The sequence below is a fragment of the Rhinolophus hipposideros genome (genome assembly GCF_964194185.1).
Source record: "Rhinolophus hipposideros genome assembly, chromosome: 16".
Taxonomy (NCBI): Eukaryota; Metazoa; Chordata; class Mammalia; order Chiroptera; family Rhinolophidae; genus Rhinolophus; species Rhinolophus hipposideros.
Window position 1 is genome coordinate 36,328,474 of NC_138062.1, and position 14,227 is coordinate 36,342,700.

Consider the following 14,227-nt stretch of genomic DNA (forward strand, 5'->3'; position numbering starts at 1 on the left):
GAATGTAAGGCGGTGGATATACTCCTAAATGTTACGTTCACAGCCACCGGCTTACCACCCTGCTGATTCCACCAGCATCCCTGTGTAATAAGCTCAGGGATCCTAGGGTATCAAAGCACAGTCTATTGCTAGCAGGCACTTGCTGAGGATTTAAAATATCGTACCTACAAGATTAGGGTCTAAAATAAACGGTTGTGAACTAAGGAACTGTAAAATGAACATTAGCAGACAAGCTGATTTTAAGAAAGGTAGCAGCCATAGTTTATAATACAGCTCTCGGTTAGAGGAGTTTGGTTTTGAATGATTCGTGTACCATCGACTAGCATTTTCATTAAGACACCTGCCGTTTAAAGTTGCTGAGTCTTGATGACTTTTTATATAAATCAGGCCCTTTTTAACAAACTAGCGACGGAATTACCTGAGCTGGCTTAGCACACATTAGTGGTTGCTCCCTTCCCCTTTCTGAATTGCAACGGACCATAGTGATCCAAGAGCCATACACTGGATACCGTTTAAGATAAATTCACATTCTGTCTTCAGACTTGTGTGTTCACTTTTACGGTCATCATATGATTCTAATAGTGTTGAATTTACCGTAATAAACGAAATCATAGTAACACCTATGGGAAGGAACATCTGAAATACCTTCTGCCATGAGGATGGCCGGAGGGAGAGCGGGGACTGCGACCTCTTTGGTTGACAGCCTGTACCATTAGCCGTCCAGTACAACTGACGCGGCCCTGTCAGAGACAACAGGAAAAGACATCATTTGCTACGCAACACCGCTCACTGCTAAGCACTGTTTCTTCTGTGCTCCGTAAGACATTACGAACAAATCAGTGTGCCATGTTAGTAATGACACCAACCCCTCACAGAAATGTACTTTCCTTGAGTTAAATAAGCTTTACTGTTTTATCTAGGATGGCATTCAAAGTGACAATCCTCATTAAATTAAATTGTAATCTGCTAATAAGCACTCCCAAACATGTGAAGTTGAGTTGTGAAATACACTGTCAGGACGCCACTGGCTTGTGATTCCATTGTCATGGTCACATAGCTACTGCGTGTAGCTAAGTCTGAACTGAAACTAGACGACTTCAGTTTCCTGTTGGTTTACTTTTCAGTAAACGTATTTATGAAATGTTAATGGTATCTCTTCCAAACACCCCATATTAGAAGAGATGCAGCAGATAAAATGAGCATTAGAGAAGTACATACAGGGATGATAAGGAGAGAATCACGAGTACAGGACACCGTGTTCCCATAAACATATTTGAGATTTCAAAACCAGAAGCAGTTAAATACCTAAAATATGTGGATCATCTAAAGCAGGGGTGTCCAAACTGCGGCCCGCGGGCCAACTGCGGCGCGCAATCCATTGTTAATTGGCCCACAGCAAATTCCAAAAATGTATTTAGTTTAGTTAAATAAACCAGGTGAGGCAATACGTACGTCACCTCAAGTGAGTGGCCCAGCTGTTTGTGTATTTTACCACATATGGCCCTTGGTGAAAACCGTTGAAAAAAGTTTGGACACTCCTGATCTAAAGGCCTATCTAATGAAAAGCCGTATTTTCTCTCTTAAATTTGCCAATTGAAAATATGATACATGCTGTCATATGGATAGACAAAATAGCCGGCCCCGATTACATGAATAAATCACTCATTGTTACTTTCTGTCTTCTCACTTCTCATTTCCCCCCCTCACTATTATAAGCAGAGTAGCAAAAATAGATGATTTTCTCCTCCACTTTCTCCTCTCATCTCCCAGGAGAACTCACCGACGCATTTATAAATTCTGTCAATGGCCAAGTAAGGGAACCACAGTAAGAAAGGAAAAATGAGAAGCAAATGTATTGATTAGACTCAGGGAAGTCTAGCTCAAGGTTGAAAAGCGGCCCTCAGGTGCATTAACAGTCAAATTTACCACTCCCTCCCATTTTCATTCCAAGTTGCCCATCCATCGAGACAGGTAACAGAAGCGGTGTTCTGTTTTGAAGCACTGCTTTCTGAGTTCCAACTGAGAGGGGGCTGGGATGAGCAGAGAACACACTGTAGGGGGGACACGGAGGGGAAAACCCCACAGCAGGATTCAGTGAGGGGCTGGGATTCCCTCAGTGCACTCTCCAGATCCTCTCCAAGTCTGCGCTTCTGAGGGCTGAACCACCCGGGAAAGGCAAAGACACACGGGGGTGTAATACAGACAGAAGAATTAGGAATTACCAGATAAAAAGACGTGGTCATCAGGAAACACCCTCAAGTCGTCCTGTACCATAAGATATGTAAAGTACCCTAGCATTCAAAATATTTGTTATTGAGATCACCCTTAAAACATGGCCTTTCCTGAAAATTTCCAAGGAGACGTGAAGTATGACATTACGACAGGGAATTATTTCTGACTTAAATTGTATCTGAAGTTCAGTCCGCATGATACAAAGGCTGTTATGCTGAACTCTGCTTCGCAAACACTTGTAATTCCCTTAAGCTAACTTGAAATCTGAAAATGAATGTCATCTAACCCTTCCAAATCTGTACCTGCTTTAGAAAATCTAGATGTGATTTCCTTAGAAGACACCATTTTAAATTACCCAGCAGATGCATCCTAGCAGATACTTGAACACATGAACACGTAAGACTCATGATTCTTTTTGAGCTTGAGGACAAGACAGTGTATGTTTTGTTTTACACAAATACCTTCAACTATACTGATCTATGGGATATGGCTTCCTTAACTATTTGCTTTGCTGCTTCAACTCATAATGTTAATTTGGATAGATTTTTCCTTGTGGTATAAAACCCAGAGGATCCACAAGGGAAATTAATATTAACTAACCACTTATGTGGTTAGAAAAAGACATGTTACATTAAACCTTTAACCTTGAATTTGGGGAAGCAGATACTGGTTGCTTAAAAAAACACACAAAATTCTTCTAACCTGGATTTGAGTTTTGACTTTTCCTAAAACTTTGGGCAAATCACTGAATTTGTTCAATCCTTTGTTTTCTATTTGGTAAAAACTTTCTTCTCACGAGAAGCTTGTAAATGTTAAATGATAAAACCTAAGATGATCTTATAAATATCAAATTGTACAGCAGCCCCCCCCCCATCTGTGGAAGATAGGTTCCAAGACTCCCCAGTGGATGTCTGAAACCTCGGATGGTACCAAACATACATACCTATGATAAAGTAAGAGATGAACAACAATAACTAATAACAAAAGCAAACAATTATACTGTAATTACAGTTACATGAATGTGTTCTCTCAAAATACCTGCCTGTACTGTGTGAATATACCGGACAAAGGGATGAGTCATGTCTCAGGCGGGACAAAGCAGGCAGCATGAGGTTTCAACCTTCTACCAGTGCACAATTTAAAACTTAGGAATTGTTTACTTCTAGAATTTTCCATTTAATATTTTTGGACCACAGTTGACCACAGGTAATTAAAATTGCAGAAAGTGAAATTGCAGGTACGGGGGACTTCTCTACTTGATGTCACCGATCATTATGAAATTCACCACTGCTGGTATCGTGTTACGATACTATGGGTCTGAGATTTTATGGATGCATGGACATGCATCGAAGTGATTTTTAGGGGCCCCAGCAGCTTGGCTGACGGCAATAAAATTTTCCAAGTGGATATATTTTGCTTGAGGGATGCTCTTACTTCCTTTTTTTGACTCTTTCAAACACCTCTTTTAACCAACGCCCCCCTTGCCCTCTCAGTGCTCTCAATGCTGGGGGGAATCCCAGACACCTTCGTTTGACACTCCCTAGCTCTGGTGTCAGTCTGGGTTTGTAAACCAGTTCTGTCCTTTATAGGTGAGTGACGTCAGGCAGGTAACTTAACCACCTCAGTAAGTTTCCTTATCAGTCAAATACAACCATATAGTTAATCCCGTATGGGTTCTTGTGAGGATTAAATGAGTTAATAGGTGTAAAATATTTGATACTGTGTTTTTTCTACACAGTAAATGCTCCAACTGTTAAATTATTATAGCACTTAGTATGGGTAGAATTATAACAATTAGATGAATAAGAAGTATCCCTTAGAAATGTTTCATTGAACAGTTTTTTCCCCACATGTAATGGAGTTTGTTTTCTTTCTTTCTCCCCGCTTCCTGTTTTTTTTTTTTTTTTTTTTGTATTGGATGTAATTGACTCCAAAGGAAAACAAAATACTGTTAGCAAAGAAGGCAAAATATATGGAGAGTAAATCAACCTTTTAAACTCACTCTAGTGTTTGAAAGGTGCGGAGCACATAGGTATATTCGAGCTGCCAAGTGACGGCTGATTTGAGGTATCAGATGCAGGATACCCTACTATGCTTACTGGTAGCCCAATCTCTTCTCTCTCCAAAAAAATAGGGTCAACAGGTTGGCATACTACTTGGCAAAGATTACACATTTCTACAGTGTTTGCAAGATTTTCACTTCTGCTGCTTAGCACCACATACACAGATATTGCCGCAGATATTTCCTTAACTTCCCAAATTTAAGAAAAAGGAATATGTTGCCATTTGTCACCTTTTTGCTCCTACCTCATCCTTCACTTCTGAACATAAAGAGGAAAGGTATGGTCTGTGGGAGGCGGGATTATTAGTTTGATAATATAGTGTGACTGGCTAAATATATTACTAATCAGTAAATGACCAGGAGCATTTAAAAAGCATCCAAACTAACGAGTTGTATAATTTTAATTAAAGTTGTAATTTTTAATTTAGCTGTATAATTTAATTTTCATTAAAAAAAAATCCAGAAGTCACTGAAGCATTTTTGAAAAGATGCCTCAAATGTGTGCAATTGAAAGTTCAGGTTTTCAAATCTGAACGTCTTATTTGTGAGGAAGATCATACAAAATTAAAATTAATTTTAATCATACTAATGTGCCAACTATCCCTAGTAATTTATCATAATTAGCAGGCTCTGGGACACATGAATGCGATGTGTATGCTGTTAACTTTCTCATTTCTTTCTGTTTTATTATTAACACATGAAGTAATAATGTTTAAAGTGAAGCTTGAAATGAACCAGGCAACCTTACAATGCTAAGGCAAAACAATCAACAAACTAACTTTTTAAATCTAACTCAGCTGTGCGTAACTTTTCTATTCCAAACAAAGCCACAGTTTAAAGCTATAGTACAAGTAATAAGTTTGAATTCTCGAAGTGATTCTGTATTAAACATCCAGCTTGTAAACATTATTTGATGCTTCATGCAAGGCCAATTATTTATATAGTATGGAAATAACATTTATATTTCCCAGTTTATGAAATTTAACTTGTGGCACACAGATCTTTATAAAAGTTTGCCACTTGTATACAGAATGCAATTTGAGGAAACATCAAACTGCACAACAGCCATTCCAAAATCCAAGTGCACTACAGGGGAACTTAGCAACACACCAAAACAAAGTAAAACATTCGTGTTTAGATTTAGTCGTATCTTACAGACAGGATTACAGTCTAAAATAAATTGTATTGGTGATCCTCATTTTGGCATCATGTTTGGTGTAACACTATACAATCACTCATTATTTCACTGAACTATGCAATTACTCTGGTCTCTTATGAATTGCCTGAGCTGCACACGGAGAGCACGATACAGTCTAGCATACGCTTAGAGCTGTGTGTTCTATCTCAAGTAGAATTTGGAGGCAGTCAACAATAACTAACGTGTTTCTTATTCCCCAAAGGTTAAGCCAGGTGGAAAAATATTCTATAAAATAGTCTGCTGAACTGTAGTATTTTCCTCTTTCTTTGGTTCTCAGCCTTTCTCTTGGCCGCTTTGTGTGATGATTTTCCACTGCTCAGGAAAGCTCTGCTGTGTTTCATTACTGAACCAATTTTTCCACTCCAACTTTTTCCTCTTTCCCTTGGTTATTTCACATCATGTAGGCTATAGTGCACCAGAAAAAAAAAAAAAGGGTATAGTTGTCTCCCTTTCAAAACCAAATACTTTTAAAATGTGAAAAAATTTTAAGGAAACCAAAGGGCATCAAGGCAGTAGGGCGTCACCTTCAGTTTTCTGTTGGCTACGTGTTACGCTTTTGGGAATAATACATCTTGAGGAATTTAGTTTTCACTTTGGAAATTTTTTTTCAGTGCCTACTTATGTCATGCTTCTTTTAAATGATGTTTTAATTCAGAAATTACAAGAATGGTAAAAATACTTGAGAGTATAATAACAGATGTTATAAAGTTGGGCTTATGACACTGTGAAACATTTCAATTACAGTATTCCCATGGCAACAAATGATAACTTATGCCAAAGGTTAGGTAGAAAAATGGTCTGCCACTTGTCTTGGTTTAAAATATCACTTTGTTGTTCTAATGGGTAGTGAAGTTCAATCCCATTTCTAGGTGACAACTCACAAAACCTACATCTGGTATGCTTGCGCATACCTGTTACTTACTGAAGACCCCAAGGTAGAAAAGGAGTTTTCTACCTTGAAATTAAAATCAACCAGGCAACAGGCTCAGAAACTTGGAACAGCAACTACTACCGAGTCCCATAAATACAAACATTCTCTCACAACAATTGCAATCTGACGCTTAAATGCCCACTTTTAGGATTTCCTCTGATTCTTTTCCTGAGTTTTCCCTCCTCTGTGTGCCTTTGGCCATTTAGGTAGAAAAGGAGACTGTAGAATGAATATTGGGTGGATCAACTCACCTTGAGAGACAGTTGGAATTCTAGACAGTAGGCACTGCTCGGGTTACTGTGACCTCTGGGGTTCTTTGAATCTTTTGCTCCCTGAGGGCAATCATATTACTGTTTGCTCAACCACAGGTGGGATATTCTCTTAGCAGTGTTGGGCTATGGCTACCTGATGTGAACTGGCCCACTTCTTATTTCTTTGTCTTTTCTTCAAAGGACAGAGTCAAAGAACCAGACAGGCTTAGGCCTGGGGCTTATCCTGCGATTTGGTAAAGCGGCAGAATCCACTGGGACCTGGGCTGAGGGCAGTGACCGCTCTCCTTTGGGCCTTCCCTTGGCCCTGAGTGTGTTGGAGCTGAGAGCAGCTCCCAGCTGCATGTGCGGCAGCCGTCAGCTGTGCTGTGGGTGGGGCCAGTCCTCTCGCTCACAAGCCCGCAGCTGTGGCAGCCGTGGCACAGCCACATCTGCTGCCTAACTCCTTTCCCAGGGGGGTGGGAAAAAGGAAAAGCCAGCAGGTCGCCAGACCACACACCAGCAACATGTTTGGTAGAAATCCCATCCTAACTGATGTGCTCACTCTCTTAACGGCACTGTGGGAGCAGAATATCTAGAAACGGAACTGATCTTTCTGCCAACTCGTGGGGCTGCTGCTCTAAGACAGGGTAGTTAGCATCTTTGATTTAAAATAATGATGATAACTAGCGTTTATGGAAAGTATGTTATGTCCCAGGTAAACTGAGTGCTTTACATGTATGATTTAAATTGATATTATTCTCGTTGCACAGAAGAGGAAACAGGAAGAGAACGGATAAGTGCCTGGCTAAAGGTCACATAGGTAGGGAGTGGCAGAGCTAGAATTCCAACTCAGAGCTGCCTGAAGCCCAAGTTCATGCTTTTAACCCCTGAACTACACCTTCTAGACTTCTCAGTATCAACATTACCCTACAATTCTGGTCTTTGTTGTGCAATTTCTTTCTTTTGCTTTCTGTCCCTTCCTCCTTTTCTATGTTGACAAGGAGGATCTTCAGCAGCCCTCCTTTATCTGTGACTACATCATGGTTTGTAGGTAGTGAAATGCTCCTCAGCCACTGACGCTGAGGCCGGCCTGCTGTCTTCACCCCTGCACCCCGCCCCTGGCCCTGTGCAGTCGGGTTTTCCCACATGCAAACACACATCAGTGTAATTTGAAGAAAGCTGCATGCAGACTCATAATCACCCTTTTACATTTTTCTTCTTTTGTTCTATAAAATTGCTTACTTCGGTAACAGTTTAATAAAACATTTGCCAGGGGAAAATGCTCCGAAAGCCATAGCAGGATCCCAGTACTGGCAAGCGTTTAAAGGAACACAGTTAATTCTGTCCCAGCATATACAGGGGAAAGAGGAATAAAGAACCCAATAAGAAGGAACATTGTGGATTTTGTTGCCTTCTCCACTATTTTTTTTAATAGGCAGAAAACTGAAAATTAAAATTTGTGAATAATAGTCAAGGAAACATACTGAAGATACGGTAAGAAAAAAAAAAAAAACTAGTTACACTTTTGTTCCCTCAAAAACACCAAACATGAGCACAAATCAGCGTTAAAATGTAACTTTTTAGTAAAGGTTGTGATTTTGACTATTTGTCAAGGTGATGGTCATGTATTCATTGAGTGAAAAATAGACCCTCAAGAAGGTGCATTAACATGAAAGCTGTTCGCTTCTGGTGATGGTTTGCTATGCTCTGTCACGACTTGATTGGTGGATAATTTGAGTTTCATCCGAATCTTAATATCATTGCAGAAATATATCTTTATATAACAATGTAATATCAGGATAGGGATGAACATTGTACAAACTTTTAGAAGTTTGTAAGCGTTGCTAAAATTATTTATATAATTTTCTAACACTTAATATTTCTTCCAAAAGAAATAATGAAATATGGAATTATATAAGTAGATCAGAGATTTTAAAAAGATGACTTAAGAACAATCTTCACTAGTTATATAATAAAATCATTCGTTTTAGCTTCCTTAAAAAGTTTTATTCATACGACTTTTGCAGACTTCATAAAATTATCCTGTGACACGCTAAGCTCTTAAGGTACAAAATCACTTGTCATTTTTGTGTCCCCTGCAACCAGCATAGTACCTAAAAGATACATGATACTAATTTGTAGTCTTGAAATGGGAACATGGTACCCAGGTAGCCATCTATTAAACTCTTAGTAGTCAGTTGCTTTTTGACTCTACATCTAATGGAGAAAACAAGAGAAAAAATTTGGATGGAAACAAACAAAAAATCCTGAATGCTATACAGAAGTCCCCCTCTACCTTATCTGCGGGAGATACATTCCAAGACCCCCAGTGGATGCCTGAAACCGTGGATAATACCAAACATTACATATGCTATGTGTTTTCCCATGCATGCATACCTATGAGAAAGTTTAATTTATAAATTAGGCAGAGTAAGAAATTAACAGCAACAACTAATAATAACATAGAACAATTATAACTATATTGTAATAAAAGTTATGTGAATGTGGCCTCTCTCTCAAAGCATCTTATTGTGCTGTATGTACAGCTTGTATATGCTGGACAAAGAGATGAGTCACATCCCGGGCAGGACAGCACGAGATTTCATCATGCTACTCAGAGTGGCATGCAATTTAAAACAATTTAAAATTTGTGCATTGCTTATTTCTGGACCACAGCTGACGACTGGTAACTAAAACCACATAAAGCAAAACTACAGACAACAGGGGACTTCTACACATGGACGATATCAAAATTATAATTTGTCTACACTTACACATACTTAAATTTCACTGAATTAAGTATGTATTTTTTTTAAATATTTTACTTTTTTGTATTTTCTACTACAGCATATGCACTTTCTCCTTTTATTCTTTGTAGATTTACCCCTAGCTGAAATGAAACTTATTTTTATGTAGTTTGTTTACGGGCTTATTTTGTCTCAGGACTCGTCCTCTCCATCACTGCATCCCCATCACCTACATAATAAGTGTATATATTAAGTCCTCAATAACAAAAATTTTTGGAAAGAATGCACATCTGCACCAGAATTATTAATCTAGAAAAACACCTGATAGGGGAGGCCGGTTAGCGCAGGCTCTAAACAACAAGGTTGCCTGTTCGATGCCCCATGGGCCACCTCCACACCCTCCACAACTAGATTGAAACAACTACTTGACTTGGAGCTGATGGGTCCTGGAAAAACACACTTAAAATAAATAAAAGTTTAAAAACAAACAAACGAAGAAACTCCTGATGGAATAAATACTCATGAAACGAAGAATTTTTCTATCCTTCAAAAACAAGATGGATGTAGAAATTGGGGAAATAGTTTCAAGTCAACTAAAGAGGTCTGATTCCACCTTTTTTTCGTTTTAGGTGGGATTCCACCTTTTAATTAAACAGTTTCTTTGTCCAATTAAATGCCTATAAGACTATACAGTTGACCCTTGAACAACACAGGCGTTAGGAATGCTGACCCTTTCCCACACATCCGAAAATCTGTATATAACTTTTCACTCCCCCAAAACTACTACTAGTTCAGAAGCCTTACCAATAACATACACAGTCAATTTACACATATTTTGTAGGTTATGTGTGTTATATACTGTATTCTTACAATAAAGCAGGCTAGAGAAAAGAAAATGTTAAGAAAATCATAAGGATACAGTATTAATTAAAAAAAAACCCATGTATAAGTGGACCCATGCAATTGAACTCTGTGCTGCACAAGGGTCAACTGGACACAGAAATGAAGCAAGACCACACAGTTCTTTACCTGAGGGTTTGCTGCCATAATAGTGTAATTCCCATCATCATCTAGAGTAGAGGCTGTGGTATGGAGAGAGCAGGTCCCGTCGAGATCTCTCTGAATGGTATAATGATCATTCTTTGGAGAGATCTGCTTTCCATCTTTAAACCAATAGATCTGTGAAAGGAAACAAAGATTATAAAGGATGTGTGTAGTACTACTATGTTTGGGGGAGTGATAGAGCTCATCTGAGTTTTCATTTTAAAATATTAAACAGAACACCTGAATAGGAAAAAAAAAGTAGGTAACAAACAAGTTTAATTCTATTTTAGTTTTTAAAAATTATATATCCTCTTTTTTACTTTTTAAAATCCGTATGTAAGTAGGTATTTAAATTCATATATTATTTATATAGAGGATCTAAATTGACTGTTGACAGTGATTATTTCTGAGGTGGCATGGTAGGTATTTTTCTTTTTGCTTCTATTTTCAAATGTACTGAGTTAAATGTACTGAATTAAAATGTATTACTTGTAAAGTGAAGGTAAAAAGTTTATTTTAGAGAACAAGAACAGATCCCCAAACTCTAATCATTGCACTGAATTGTGTTAAAACTGGGTGTTGAGGAGGGAGGCAACAGTTATGGGTTGGTGGCAGGTAGAACTCCAGTGCTTTCGTTCTGGGTCAAGGAGCATATGATCAAAAGTGGAAAGTTTGTCAGCTCTTCCCGTTATGTTTAAGAAAACACAACAGTATTTAAATGTATAATAATTTTCAAATAATATTTTAACTTGGTTTGATAGAAAATTAAATGTGAAAAGTAATTGAAGTAAAAAGGAATCTTAACCAAATTAAAAAAAGAAATGATCAAACTACCACTTCTGTTTAAGTCTTCCATCCTCCCTCCCTTCACCTTGAAACAAAATGACCAGTCCATGGATCTTTCATGATTTATTCTGTTTGACTTAGTTTATGAACTACACAGTTGAAACATTGGGCCACCACGATGAATCAGGGCCAGCAGCCCTAACATGATTGAGATGTTGAATTAATGCCTGCATCCAACTACTTCCAGACTTAAGGTTAGGGAAGAAAATGAATCACCTGGTTTTAGCCATGATGATTTTGTTGTTGTCAGTTTTGTTCCTTGCAACCAAAAGCATTCCTAACTGACTCCCAGCAGAAGAAACCTATTTTAGAGACTTCAGATTTTAAAATGAACCTTTTCCTTAATATAAATCAATATGCAAATTAAAACCCCAATTGACATTCAAATTCAACTCCCTGTTAAAGCCTTTGAATCTGAAGTCTTTTTGAAATGTCCATTTTTAAGACAGGGAAAGGCCTGAAATATACGGCACTAAATCAGGAGCTGACTGCTGCAACTATGCCAACCCCTATTTCTCAATTAGCTCCAAATACAGAAACTGTATTATTCATCTCCATACACTAAAAATCAACTAGACTAATAACGTTTAGTTCTAAAAATTAAATTATATAAAGCATGATACTTCATAATTATCACTCTTCGTTGTTGGATGATTTCTGATGGAATAAAGAAGCTGTGATTTGTATACAATTTGTTCCTTTTGCATTGTTACTATGCCAGTTCTTCAGAATTATATCTTTCCTTTGATCATCTGTTTTACCTCCATTCTACTTGGAATAAAACTTTCAAGTGAGAATTAAGAAACAGTTCCAAAATTTTACCAAGACTACTAATGAAGAGGGAAAGGGAGGGTGCAAGCAATGAAAACTGTGAATTAGAAATTCTTTACAATCTTCTCATGTTTCAAATAGAACAAACGAGTCAAGGGCAGAACAAGTTGGAAAAAAAAACCTAAAAAGGGATGTATTTAAAAAAGACATAATGGCTATTCCATACATTAATCATCTTAATATAATTTATATAACATGCAGAGGAAACAATTCTTCAATAACCAAGGAGGGAAGAAAAAGAATGGTAATGAGGAAAGGGGGGAGGAAAGGGAAGAGGAAGGATGAAGAAGAAAATTTAACAATAAAAATTTCTAAAAAAAAAAAGTTAATTGTCTGAAAGCTGTGAAACATTTAAATTTGTACTAGAAAAAACACCGGTATGTTAAGAACAACAGCCCATCTTCAAGTGAACATAATGTTCTTTTAAGAACAGGAATCAATAATCGTAGAATTTCATCAGTGACCTTAAGCCTTGAGTAAGGTTTAAAAATAACATGGGACCCTTTTGTGAATATTTTGGAAGTTCAAGATGTACTTTCTTGTTGAGTTTTATTCATAAGTTGCTTGCTTGCTTGCTTATTTATTTATTTATTTATTTATTTATTTATTTAATTTTTAAGCTTATTTAATGTCTCTCTCACTAGTTTTCTTGTAAGCCCAAAGAGAACAGGGACATTTCCCTTCCTTCCTCTCTTCCTCCCTTCCTTCTTTTAACTTTTTATTTATTTAAGTATGTTTTTCCTGGACCCATCAGCTCCAAGTTGAGTAGTTTCAATCTAGTTGTGGAGGGCACAGCTCATAGTGGCCCAGACAGAGATCAAACCAATAACCTTGTTAAGAGATCCAGGCTCTAAACAACTGAGCTACCTGGCTGCCCGCAAAGTTTTTTTTTTTTTTTTAATTGGGGAAGGGGAGCAGGACTTTATTGGGGAACTTCCAGGCCTTTTTTCCAAGTCAAGTTGTTGTCCTTTCAGTCTTAGTTGTGGAGGGCGCAACTCAGCTCCAGGTCCAGTTGCCGTTGTTAGTTGCAGGGAGCACAGCCCACCATCCCTTGTGGTTGAGAGGACAGGCTCCAACCAACTGAGCCATCTAGGAGCTCAGTTCAATCTTAGTTGCAGGGGGCGCTGCCCACCATCCCTCGTGGGACTCGAGGAGTTGAACCAGCAATCTTGTGGTTGAAAGCCCACTGGCCCATTTGGGAATCGAACTGGCAGCCTTTGGAGTCAGGAGCACAGAGCTCCAGCTGCCTGAGCCACCAGGCTGGCCCCGCAAATTTATTTTTAATACATGCATTTGGTATCATGTTTGTGAATACACAGCAATTATCCAAATTATGCCAAAAATATAATGAAGATTTTTCCAAACAGTTTAAGTCTCATTTTATTAGGAGGTGGATATGGGTTTGAAAATTTAAGGCTATTCTCTTTGCCCTATGTTTCTCTGACTAGGGGCCTGCAATTGGTTTTAGGGAAAGAATGTGATGGTACAACTTACCTTACTGAGAAAACAAAACAGCACATGGGAGTTGCAGGTACTGTCATACTCCTTTCCCTCCTTCCATTTGACTGATTCTCAAATTAAGCTTTTAATTTTAGCGAGTATATTTTTCATTTCTATATGCTTATTTTACAAGTTTGCCTCGTCTTTGGTACTGTTCTGTTCTTTCATTAAAGTTTCTATTCCTTTAAAAATCATTTCAATCATTTTGAGCATAGTTATTTTATTCTCAAGATTGTCCGATATTTGCAATACCTGGGCTTTGATTTTCCTTTCTTGTGCTATCGACTTTCCCTATTGTTTATTTCCTCATACGGTTTCTAACTTTTCACTGGGAACTCATTTTTCCTCCCTCCTACCCTGTTGAAGTCTGATATTCCTCAAATTGTGAAAGTGTCCTCTGGGCCAATTTTTGCGTACTTCTACCAGAAACCTAAATACTTTAATCATCCTGGACTAAATTTCCTATGAATTTCTCAGTTTTTGGCTCCGTACCATATGATAGTGTAAATTTGAAGTTTCAACTTTCTCATGGGTGTCTTTTTTACTCTTTTTTCTCAATTTCTAGGGAAAAGTGTAATGCTGTTA

The 14,227-nt window shown here is 38.0% G+C and overlaps 1 protein-coding gene across 15 annotated transcripts in view; it reads right to left on the reverse strand.

Moving 5' to 3' along the window:
* Nucleotides 1-14,227, reverse strand: part of PALLD (palladin, cytoskeletal associated protein) — a 375,682-nt gene that overhangs the window by 10,469 nt on the left and 350,986 nt on the right. For all 15 annotated transcript variants that reach the window (XM_081075483.1, XM_081075482.1, XM_081075474.1 and 12 more), the window contains 2 exons: nucleotides 10,451-10,600; nucleotides 646-740 (listed from right to left, as the gene is read on the reverse strand). In XM_081075483.1, the coding sequence (XP_080931609.1) occupies nucleotides 646-740; nucleotides 10,451-10,600 (245 nt within the window). The remainder of the gene's footprint in view (nucleotides 1-645; nucleotides 741-10,450; nucleotides 10,601-14,227) is intronic.